This window comes from Chiloscyllium plagiosum, chromosome 9, assembly GCF_004010195.1.
Source record: "Chiloscyllium plagiosum isolate BGI_BamShark_2017 chromosome 9, ASM401019v2, whole genome shotgun sequence".
Classification (NCBI taxonomy): Eukaryota; Metazoa; Chordata; class Chondrichthyes; order Orectolobiformes; family Hemiscylliidae; genus Chiloscyllium; species Chiloscyllium plagiosum.
In genome coordinates, this window is record NC_057718.1 from 39,423,994 (window position 1) to 39,437,031 (window position 13,038).

Sequence of the window (13,038 nt, forward strand, 5' to 3'; positions counted from 1 at the left end):
GCAGCAACTGTTTTTTTTCTTTCCCTTTTTAAATAAAAGTGTTACACGGGCAGTTTTCCAATCCTCTGGGATATTTTGGGTGGCATGATGGCTCAGTGGTTAGCATTGCTGCCTCACAGGTTTGATTCCAGTCGCTGGCATCTGTCTGTGTGGATTGTGCACACTCTCCCTGTGTTTGCATGGGTTTCCTCCAGGTGCTTAAAAATGTTGATTCTCCTTCTCCTTTGATGCTGCCTGACCTGCTGCGCTTTTCCAGCAACACATTTTTAAGCTCTGATTTCCAGCATCTGAAGTCCTCACTATTTCCTCCAGGTGCTCCGGTTTCCTCCGCAGTCCAAAGATGTGCAGGTTAGGTGAACTGGACATGATAAATTGCCCCATAGTGTCCAGGGATGTGCAGGCTAGGTGGATTTACCATGGGAAGTGCAGGGTTACAGGAATAGGGTAGGGGGATGTGTCTGGATGGGAGGGTAAGTGTAGACTTGATGGGCTGAATGCTCTTCTTTCACACTGTAGGATTCTATGATTTCCAGAATCTAACATCAGACAGGCAGCAGAGTTAAACAGTTTCTTTTAAGAAATGCTCATTAGGTGAGACAATAATTCACTACAGTTTTGTATTTGAAATTAGAGACATCACACTACCACGTTTGGTACTTTGGTCTAAACTATTTTTGATTATAACTTCCCAAACTGCATTGACACTGAGAGGGAAAGTGGATTTTTTTTCAATGCTGAATAAAGGGATTGGTGAAGGGGAGAACAAGGATATTTGACGGAATACAGTAGTTCACCAAAAGACCACTGCTCTATTTACTGCCCTCTGACTCCCTAGCTGGAAGATGTTTGGCTGGCCACATACTTTATGTTGTTCCTGGTAGCCCCAGAGCTTTGTTAGTGAGAGATGTCATCAGTAAGATATCAAGGAATCAGCCCCTGGCCTACAACAGCCATCCTCTTCTGTTTCTGGATCAATAAAAAGTGGAAAGGTCAGTGCAAGTCACATAATGGTGTTGTGGCAGCTGCCAACACAATTGGCACAAACTTCCATTATCCTTCTGCAGCGATCACATCAATGGAGCAAAAATCCTTATCGCTCACATGAGCTGGTAGTTCATCTTCTGATGCACTTTTGACCTCATGAACACTGCATATTATTCTCTGGAGATGAAGAGAGATGGCCATTGTTAAAAAATGCATAGATCTCTCAGTCCTGCTTTGATATCCACTGTCAAGAAGATGAAGAAACAGAAATATGAAAGGTCTGACCTTCATTCATTTAGTAAAATGAAGAATTAAAATTACCTGATGGAAGCTTTTAAAATTATGAATGGGTCAGAGGAAGGGTGAAACCTTCTGCCCTTGTTCATGGAAAACCTGGAGGTGGGAAGGGCATTACTTAGAGGAATGGTGTCACTGACTTACACCTCGCCATTTTCCTGCATCCACAAAAAATAAGTGCTGGCCAACCATCCTATCCTGTCACTGAATGAGACAACACAAGGACCCCTTAAGTGTCTCATCACCTGCTGCTGCAAATAATCCAGCCGCAAGCAGGCCTGTACCCAGTGTGGCCAGCAGTCAAACATCACAGACACCCATGCCACTTGCCACCTCTAGGTGTAGTGAAGGATCCTCAAAGACAAAGACAATCAATGCCTGACCAAGGGACTGGACAGGATGAAAGGTGGGGACTGAAGCAAACTACCTCCTACCCTTCCTTCTTTCCTTCCAACCTCTCAACCCCTCTCCCCACTGAGCATCCAACTGCATTCCAGATTGAGAACAGAGATGTATCTCCTGTGTTTCAACAGTTGAAGCAATAATTAACAAAGCCCACAAGTATTGCTTGTGACTGCTGGACAAAACCTAGAAGCTGCAAGACGACAGTAGAATTCCCTTATGATTATATTGTGAAATCACCCTTCCATACTTTATTTATGTGTATCCTGGGTCCTAGTCCTCCACAATCCTAGGACTCCAGACGCAGCGAAATGGGGCTAATTTACTTTGGGAAACTTGGTCAACATGGACGAGTTTCCATTTCCACACTGTATGATGTGTGTGTGTGTGTGTGTGTGTGTGTGTTGTGTGCGCGTGCGCACCATGATCTCATTGAATGGCAGTGTAGTTTTCATGAGCTAAATGGTCTAATGGACCACCTGGCAGTAGCAGATACAATGGGAGGAGGCTCATTCAGAATATAGCTGAAAATGTGTTGCTGGGAAAGCGCAGCAGGTCAGGCAGCATCCAAGGAGCAGGAGAATTGACGTTTCGGGCATGAGCCCTTCTTCAGGAATCAGGTATGTTTAATTCTTCATTTTACTAAATGAATGAAGGTCAGACCTTTCATATTTCTGTTTCTTCATCTTCTTGACAGTGGATATGAAAGCAGGAATTCCTCATTCAGAATATAAACAATTGCACACACTGGTAATGCTGAATGGTCTGTTTCCATGCTGTAAATTCAGGACAGTTCTCTGTAACAAATGCCAGATGTGACGGATAGTAAGTTCTTAAATTGGGGTAATGCTGACTGGGCCAGCAATTATAGCCCATTTCTATCTACCATCAAGACGACGCTGATGACCTGACTTCTTCAACTTCTATAATCCATTTGGTGCAGGTAGACCTACATTAGGGAGGGAGTTCCAAGATTTTTACCCAGTGACACTGAAGGAATGACAATATTTTTCCAAGTCAGGATGGTGAGTGGGTTGAAGGGGAATTTGCCGGTTGTGGTACTCCTATGTATTTGTTGCTGTTGTCCTTCTAGATGATAATGGTTGTGGCTATGAAAGGTGCTTTCTAAAGAGTCTTGGTGAAATTTTACAGTGCATCTTGTCGGTGGTACATATTGTTGTTACTGAACTTTGGTTATGAAGGGAGTGTATGTTTATGAATGAAGTGCCAATCAAGTGGCTGCTTTGTTCTGAATGGTATCACGCTTCTCAGGTCTGATGTCCTCTTTGTATTCCTCCAGCAGATTAAGGGGACCTTGAGAAAGATGTTGATGGCCAAGCACCCTATTTCACCCTATTTCCTATAAAAAGGTACAGCACTCATATCCAGAGAATTTATATAATAAACATTGAGAGTGACAGTGAAGTTTTGACAAACTGTTCCAGAAAATCTCCCAATGTATTTCAAAAGAACTTTATCAAATCTCTGATTAAATATGGTCTACAGAGGAAGTTCAAGAATAATACAAGAGATTTCTAATCTTGCCATATAGTATACCTAAGGATTGGGAGTATTTTAGAATTCTGTAAAGGAGGGCCAAAGAACTCAATAGACTACGAATGTTAAATAGCATGTAACATAAAAATGCACTGTGACTATGGAAGCTTCTATAAATATATATAAAGGAAAAAATATCAAAAACAATGTGGGTCAATTTTAGACAGAGTCAGGAAAATTTATAATGGGAGAAAGGAAATGGCAGAGAAGTTAAATAATTGCTTCGTGTCTGTCTTAAGAACAAAAGAACAAGAAGGAGGAGAAGGCAAATCATTCCTTCAAGCCTGCTCCGCTATTTCATGCCATCAATGGTAATCGCATCTCAGTCTCAACTCCACTTTCCTGCCCACTCTCCATAACCTTTCAACCCATTACTAATTAAAAATCTGTCTACAGTCTCCTTAAATTTAATCAATATCTAAACATCCACCACACCCTGGGGAAGTAAATTCCACAGATTCATGGCTCTTTGACAGAAGTAATTTCTCCTCATCTCTGTTTTAAATCTGCCACTGCTCAAGCTGTTTGTCCTAGATCCCTTGCCCATTTACCACAATTTTCTTAAATTGAGAACTTAAAATATGGACCTTTTGATCCTCTATTTCCAAACCAATTGAATTCACGATTGAGATCCCTGTGTTCAATGATATGGCAACATCATTAACTTGACTGCGTTTCCTTCAAATGTTTACCAAACTTGAAAGGCCTCAGAAAAGATTTACAAGGATGTTGCCAGGGTTGGAGGATCTGAGCTACAGGAGAAGTTGAATTGACGAGGGCAGTTTTCCCTGGAGCGTCAGAAGTTGAGGGGTGACTTTATAGAGGTTGATAAAATCATGAGAGGCATGGATAGGATAAATAGAAAAAGTTTTTTTTTCCTGGGGTGGCATAGGTTTAGGGTGAGAGGGGAAAGATATAAAAGAGACCTAAGGGGCAACTTTTTCACGCAGAGGGTGGTACGTGTATGGATTGAGCTGGAGGTGGAGGGTAGTATAATTGCAACATTCAAAAGGCATCTGGATGGGTATATGAATAGGAAGGGTCGGAGGGATATGGGCCAGGTGCTGGCAGATGGGACTAGATTGGGTTAGGATATCTGGTCGGCATGGACGAGTTGGGTCTGATTCTGTGCTGTACATCTCTATGACTCTAATTATCACCATGTTTTACTTCTCATTTTACTAAATTAACAAAAATGTTAAGGGACATGAACGAGTAATTATAACACATGTCCAATAGTGGCTACCACCCATTATCTATTTATGAATAAAAATGTAATTAGCGACATCTAAATTCCAAATTAGTCACAAGTAACTAGTAGCTACAGTAATGATGTAATGAACAACACTGTTAAAGAATTGCAAAAGATTAAACAAAATTAATTGCATGGTCAATCTTTTTGATAAATTGACCTATTTATTTTAAAAAAACAGAAGCAAAGCTGTCTTCCACTCAGGCTGAACAAACCTGAAACTAAACTCAGTTAAAACCAACAGAGACACATGAGCTTTATGAGCCACAGATATTGACACAGGGCCATTCTTATCTTGTGAATGATGTTTCAAGGCAGTGCACGATTGCCAGAAATGTGTTTGAGATATTGTCAGATGGCCCTCTTAAAAATACACAGCAGAACTTGAACAATCCTTAGAGTTGTCTGGTGAAATTGTTATTATACCTGGTCAGGTTCTGCCATTGCAGGATACCTAACAGCAAATTAAACTGGTTCCTGAACCTTTAGCTCAAAATATTTTTGTTCACTAAGCTGCAGAAAGCACAAATTGATAACAGTGCAACAACCAGAATTTGGGTCTTGAATAAACTGGGAAAGAATCAGGTATCTACTTGACTAATAAGATTTAAAGATTCCTACATTAAACAGCAATAACATAATCACAATACTTCACAGGTTGTAAAGAACTTTGGCAGTAAAAATCACGATGTAAATGCAAGTTAATGTTTCGGGTTGAATCACTCAACCCAAACTTTGACTCTGATTTCTCTCCACAGATGCTGTCAGATCTGCCGAGCTTTTCCAGCAATTTCTGTTTTGTTTATGATTTACAGAATCCACAGTTCTTTCGGTTTTTATATAAATACAAGTCATTCTATTGGGATGTGAAAAAAGAGAGACGAATATGAACTAAAGGGAGTGAATTCAATGCCAAATCAGGTACAAGTGGAAAGAGAAAAAGAGAAAAAAAAAGTTTGAGAGAGAAAGAAAAATGGAAGAACCAGGATAAAAAAAAGTTTAGTATGTGACATTTTCAAAATCTTCTAAAACAATTTATAGTCCAAAGAATGAAATACCATTTTTACAACAGGTAAATTTTGGTCTCCACAGAGGTTGTTTGACATTAATATTTAGCACATTGTTAATGGGATACTTAAAGGCTAACAAAGGCTTACAATGACATGTCTGAAAAAACTGCAGTGGTTTAGTTTGCAACAATGACATTAATACAGCAAAGTGACAGCTCCAATAGTAAGGCAGTCAGTGAAATGCTGATTTTGCAAAGCTAATGGTGTAGCAGCATAATTTGGACAGTGCTTTTCTTGGATATTTGCTGTACTTTTTACATACAAATTAATAAGTGACATTAACCTTAATTTTATTTTTAGCAGCAAAATCAAGCACATTGATTTCCAAAGAAAATTATATTTTATCGTCATTTAAACCTTGTACTGTAATTTTGTTAATAATGATTGGAGGATTAGCACTGCACTGAATGGTAAGTTGGGGTTGACAACAACAGATATCATTTTAATTTTGTGTTGATAGTGTAAAGATCATCAATGAATCAGCATTCCCGTTACATCTCTCCGAATTTTTATTACCATTGACTTCATAGAACCATTGCGGCAATCTGTTGAATATCAGAGAAACTTTATTTTCAATTATTTTATGTTGATGTTAGAGAAAGGAGACACTCTCCACAATTACCAAGAAACAGTCAATACTGCAGCAGAAACTTGTAAATGCATCCAAACACGTAATTTCAAAGATCCCTTGTAAATGACATAACTTCAACAGCAAACTTATTTCTATCCGCTCTTATTGTTTTTCATCGATGACATAATAAGGAATACAAAAAAAAAGTCTGCAATAAGAAGGTAAACATTATGTTTTAATCCAATCACATTGTGCCCATTGCTGAGTATCTGAATTTTCCTTGGGAACATGTTATCCTCATTCATTTATTTTATTGAACAAAGATGCATAACACTACCCTATGGAGCTGTGTAAATATAACTCAGCGGAAAGCAAAGAGAGGAGGGAGAAAATAGAACTTCTATTGTTCTCCCCATGGACAGAAAGAATAGTGGGTCAAAAAAATTCAAGATGCCATTCAGGAAGGGAAAAACTTAAGAAAAACTGGCAGAAGACAAAACCATAATTAAAGAGATGGACCTTCAGAAGGACTTATTAATAGTGACCAAGAGATACAGGTGGCATCACTGGGCAGGAACACTATGACGGTAAATCATTTATGAATATTAATTTACTGAGAACTATTTGGGTACAGGGAATGCTACCTGAAAGAGAACAGTTGCCCCTTAAATCCAAATCAAACTGGGCCGTGGGTCTTATTTTATCAAGTCCAGGGATTGGTGGATGCCAACTACTGACGGTAGTTCCCTAGTGACACAGGTTGCTATGATGTTGAAAATAGCATCAGACAGGGTCAAAATGAATGGAAAAGTAACTCACAAAGGGTGTTTCCTGACTCCACATTAAGACACTGTATGGTTTCAAAAGGTTACTAAACAAAAATTTTCCTTCTCTTGATTAGACATCGGCAGAATTGTGCTTCCACAGTGCAAGCACTGCCTATTTATTTTTATAAGTTTTGTTAAGTGATTCTGAAGTGTGTATAAAAACCTAAATATGAATATTCAAGGAGCCTAATGGCCTGACACTAAGACCATCTTTCAAACACATGAACCAATATGGCAAGGCATTTCTGTACCACGTCAAAGGTTGAATCTCGCCGCTTCATCTTCTGCCTCTAGAAAGGGCACAACAAAATCAAAATTCACACCCTTTGTGACTGAAGGAGCAGCTATCAGCTGCATGGAGTGGGAAGCAAGAATACATATGGGGACATACTGGAAAATATTATAGAAATAGATCGGTCAAGGCCAAAGTGTTAATTTTCCCAAGTATGGGGTTACTAAACCAATCAGAACAAGAATGTGAGCCATTTTGAAGATGTCAACATAGGTTCTGGCATTTGGGTTGAATTGTAATTTGTGATCCAGCTAGGAAACATGACAATGTCCATACTGAGAAGTTAAACCTCACGGTACAAAGATGTAGATAAAACAGAAGAAATGTTTGCAGTTGAATCCAATTAGTGTAGAGGTAAGTGAAAACATTCTATCTATTTATCAACCATAAAAATTTACTTTGAGGTCTGACTATGGAACAAATCTAAATCTCTTCCCTTTGATTAAAACTGATGGAATATCAAGAAGTATTAACACAAAATTTAAACGTTAATATTTTTGTTATTAACTGTTATATTGGAGAGGTCCCTCTGACTACATTTAGAAAGGCTATAATTATGACATGGGCATTAACAGTTCTTTACTTAGCTGATAAACCTATAAACCCTTTAAATCACTGAACTCAATACAGTGACATGAGTATTTTGTCAAACAAGTGAAATGATAGACCTCATCAATTCCAGGCAGCTTTTCTACAGAATTGGTTTCATCATTGTTCAACTTAAAATTGCTACCATAAACTTCATAAACTGTGGGATGTACTCTAATTCCTATCTATTGTTCTACCTTCTGTCACTGTGTCTGTCTCTTTCAATACTGTTGAATGTTTGCAAATCACCAACTTTCCATTCTTAAACAAATTACTTTTTCTGCCTAAGTGAGGCAGCCATAACTTATAAAGACTGCCCATTACTAAACAGTAAGTCAATATGCAATTATCTGAAATGTCATTAACGTAAATTTTGTAGATTTGTTATTGTTGAAAAGGCAATATTCTTGTTTATGTTTCATCAAGGAAAACCCATTAGAGAAGTTATATTTAGAGATACAAACTGCCATTCATTTATCACTTTTTTCTATAAAAATGTTAATAAAATTCAATTTTTAGATTTTGTTAAACAATCTGTACAAATCATAAACAAAGCCTGATTGGGTACTACTTAATTTAGGTCAACACGTTTGCAGTTTTGGTTATAACAGATATTTTGTTGTACTGCGTATTAGAGATGGAGAGCTGAATAAAGCATGGGATTCAACTAAGTTCTTTAATCAGCTCAAAGCCTCCAGTCTAATATGAACCATGTCGGCATTCACATTACAACAATCAGTCAGCAAGGTAAAATCCAATAGACCCCACAGAGTTTGTTTAAGTACTTAGGTTTTATTGTTTATAGTCTGCTAGGGATGTGACTTATCATTCATTGATAATCATTTGGTCAATCAGTTTGAATTTATGTAATCTGCCTACAATCTCTTGATACAGGTTTATGGAATCAAAATTTTTTTTTTCCCATTCACAAAAAAAATAGAAAAGTAATAACTAGAACATTAAGCATCTCATTAATTAGCATCACAAAAAATTGGGGGGGGAAATTATTTACCTAAAATAAAATGTAAGTGTTGCCAAGTTAAATTATCTACTGATAGCTACATAGAATGGTCCTGCACATTTTCTGCTGCAGGTAAGAAAAAAGTTTGATTCCATTCTCATCCTTTGCTTCTATCCTTGCTTTTTCAGGATAAAACCAGTTATAACCATGCAGTTATTTTGTTTTTTTTAAATCATAATTTGCAAAATTATACCAGGATGTTGCCTAGGATGGCAAGTTTTAGTTATGAAGAAAGATTGGATAAGCTGTGGTTGTTTTCCTTGTAGTACAGGAGACTGAGTGGGACAGGATTGATATGTATAAAATTATGAGGGACATTGACAGGGAAGACAGGAAGAGACATTTCCCTTTGTCAGAAGGATCAATCACCAAGGGCATAGATTTAATGTAAGATACTGAAGGTTTAGAGGAGATGGGAGAAAATATTTTTTTCACCCAAAGGATGGTAGGAATCTAGACTGACTGTAAGGGTGGTAGAGGCAGAAACTCTCATAACATTTAAGAAGTATTTAGATGGACATTTAAGTTGAAATGGCATACATGGCTATGGACCAAATGCTGGAAATGGGATTAGATTAACTAGGTGTTTTTGACCGGCATAGACTTGATGGGCCGAAAGGCTTATTCTGTACTGTAGATCTCTATAATTCTACAACTCAAAACCATTCACAACACATTTCAATAATTATACTCACAGGCAGATCTAAAAAGAACACAATTGTTAAACAATTTGGGATAAAAGTATCACATTTCCTTAATCAACCCTTTTTGGTTTTATTGGTTACTGTGCATCTATATTTGATCTTTCAATGGGCTCAAGAGTGACACTGATCTTACATTTCCTCAAGATCACAAAAGCTCAGTGCACACTAACCATGAGTCAAGGAGAACAGAATCACAGCTGAAGAGCCTTGGTCAATATGGCATCAAAGGGGTTTCCCAACCATTTGCAAATATCAGACAGATTTATTCCATGCTGATCGGTTTTACATGGGTCAAAGACAATCTATACACTTTAGAACTACACAATTTGCATGATTTCCCTGGGAAATAAAGTTTGTAAAACATATCCTAAACCCCAGAAAGCTAGTGCTGAAGAGTTAAGTTCCTTTTTAAAAGTGGTTCAAATAACTCCTTTTAAAAAGTGGTTTTGAAATGCGGGCTGTGTAGTTGAATATGGTGTTTCCCTAATAGAATATAAAAGGGTTGTAAAACTACACATCTAAATCAAATTTGTATTATGGTCTCGGAATATTTTACGTCAAATTTTCATTTGCAAACAGGTCCAAGTTGGAACTGGGTTGCGTGGGTATTTGTGGAATTGTTTGATCTGTTTTTTTTATTTGTTAATTTCAAACTATCTGATGATTCCTTTCCAGACACGGAGGCAAGTAAACCCCTGGAATTAAAATAAACGCACGAAATCGAAAAGACTACCACCTTAAAAACACTACATCCCTTTGATCTTGTAGTGTCGCTGTCTACTGTACGTATTTCTATAGTATTGCTATCTTAAAGCAATTACTCTATAAGCACACTAACACTATATTACCGTTATAAAGATTCTCTCGTTCAACCTCCGTTCAATATTCTCAATTATGAAATCTGCTGACTCTAGTGAAATACAAGTGATATAACTGGGGAGGTTCGCTGCTTATCTCTTACGGCACTGTTTTGTTCAGTGCGGAATAAATAACAAGAAGAAAATCAACCTTGTGCTGCCAGAATTACTGCGAATTGTCTTTGAGCACTGGATTTTGGAAAAAGAAACCTTTTTTTTGGAAACTGACTCAACTGGAGCTTGATTATTATTCAGCAAAATGCTCAAATCTTTCTTAGAATATGATTGTTTCACACATCCAAATTCATAGCTGCTGCATTCCTTCCTCCATCCCGGAGAGAGTTTACATCTTTTGACTGCAAAAAACTTGCAGCGTTTGCAGGCTATCTGCCCTGCTGCATTGAATGTTCACCGCTCTTCCACACTGCAGGATGCACAATTCCCACTCGCATTTTAAAAGCTCTTGTGGTTTTCGTGATTCCCGGAGACGAGGGGGTGGTGGATGCCACAAAGGTGGTAGTGGTGGTGGTGAGGAGGTGGGACGGCGGGAGAAAAACAATTCAGGTCAAGGCATGCAATCTAGTTGCTGCACTCGCACTGTCTGTAAAAGCAGCCCCAAATACTCCAGGCGCTGCTGTGTCCACACTGTACTAACAACATGAACATGAACATTTATATTTCACTAACAGTAGTAATGAGACTTTGGCTGGGGGGGGTACTTGTTAATCAATTGAAAAAGGAGCGAGAAACCCCACATATAACCCATTCAGTAGCAGCACTGTCAAGAGATAGAAAAAAAACATGCACTTTCTGATCTTTCTCCTGCAAAAATAAAACTAACTTTTACAAGCACCGAGAGGGAACCTCTTCCTGCTTACCATTGGAACGTCTGACAATATTTTCCAAAAAAGTGTTCTGAGGGGCAACAAGTCCTTTCCTTCCCCCCGCCATGCTGTGTCTTCAGTAGCTGTGGTGCTGCAGTGCTGAAGCTGGGGAGACAGGCTGCAGCTCTCGCTGCTCATGGTACCGGCGCAGAGTGTGCGTGGTGCTCCGAGCTCGGCCAAGCCTTTCCTCCCCTCCCCTCCCCTCCCCTCCCCGCCTCCGCGTTCCGCTGCACTCAGCCCCCCTCCCTCCCTCCACCGCCACCCCCCTTACTACGCCGCGGGGACGAAGCCGATGGAGCGCGCGCAGCCCCGGGGGCGAGCCTAGGCTCGAGTGCGCGCACCATCAGTCCCCTCCTCCCTCGCTCCCAATAAATGCAGCAGTGTCTGGATCGATCGCTTTCTGTGCACCGACAGCCCCGTGTGCAGGCACCGAGCCGAGCGCGGCTCCGAGCATCAACAAAAGCAGCATCTTCGACCAAAGCGTTGACTTCTTTCAAGATGTCACTGCCTCTCATTGTATCTCATGAGATGCATGAGTTCCCAGTCGGATTGCAAACTTCGACCTTGCATTTCCTCAATGCTGACAGTTTTCTCCTTCCTAAACGTGGCCGAATATAGGCGGGCAGAGGTCAGGGCTCAGCCTCAGCCACAGTAACAGGGCGAGTGAGACCGTACCCCTTCATCCAGCGCCGCAGAGCCTGCGGTCAGGACTGGGGAGATGTTACCTGTGGACAAGTTACTGGTCAGGGTTAACAAGGCAGATTCCAGATACTGAGATTCTAGAGTTTTGCTCAGTTTTTCCCTGAGCTAGGGAGGAAAAGAATCGAAGTTCGGTCGAATATATACCGTTAACTGTGCACGCAGTCCATTGGAAAAAAAGTGTCTAATGGATAAATGTCTGTTTTCTATTCCACAGTTCTGTAACTGTGTTGTATGTACAACGTCTCATGAGTCAATTTTATCAGCGTGTGCTCAGGTGTAGGACGAGCGATTAAAATCCAGATGTATAGATACTACTTTTAATGCGGTAATGAACGGCCAGCAATTTAGAAACACGACTTTCCGGGAATTAACCGAGATTGGCTAGTGACTAACAAAATCAAACAGCATCACTGTGCTCTTTGAGTAGCGCATACGCTAACACCAACTCCCAGCAACTGCAGTTATTTGACCGGGAAACATGCCTGAGATATGTGGATAAACAGCAAACACTAATGAACAACGAATGTAGTCTATTCCTCCTAGAATGAATCTTATGGTAATATTCACCTTTTCGATTTGTCATTAGGTGATTTTATTTGATTCCTGTCAATGTTTCAAGGTTTGTTTCCTTGAAGAGCAACGCATCATAAACAAATTATACATGACCGGAAAACTCACTATGATTTTTCCATCTTTGCAACAATTTGTTGATAATATTTTGTTATTAATAAAAGTTCTAAGCATTCTTGCACCCAAACTGCTGTATCCTACAAGGTTGGATCTTTTTGGCCTTCGGTTCTTTTCAGTGGTTCTATAGTTCTGTGTCAAGACTACTAACGTGTGTTACAAACTTCAGATCACTGCACCAATTGCACTTATACTCTGCCTTTGTAATACAGTGCATTCAACAGGCTCATTGTCATGTCCTCTCATGAGGAGCCAAAGGATCAGATAAATCTTTCAAACTGCCCTATTTGGAATTATTTTTAAAAACCACCCACAAGAAATGCACAAAATATAGTTTTAGCAG

At 39.3% G+C, this 13,038-nt stretch overlaps 1 protein-coding gene across 2 annotated transcripts in view; it reads right to left on the reverse strand.

Moving 5' to 3' along the window:
* Positions 1-11,488, reverse strand: part of kcnh1a (potassium voltage-gated channel, subfamily H (eag-related), member 1a) — a 283,339-nt gene extending 271,851 nt beyond the window's left edge. For both annotated transcript variants that reach the window (XM_043695750.1, XM_043695751.1), the window contains exon 1: positions 11,301-11,488. In XM_043695750.1, coding sequence (XP_043551685.1) covers positions 11,301-11,373 — 73 coding nt within the window. In that variant the 5' untranslated portion in view covers positions 11,374-11,488. The remainder of the gene's footprint in view (positions 1-11,300) is intronic.
* Positions 11,489-13,038: the final 1,550 nt, after the last annotated feature.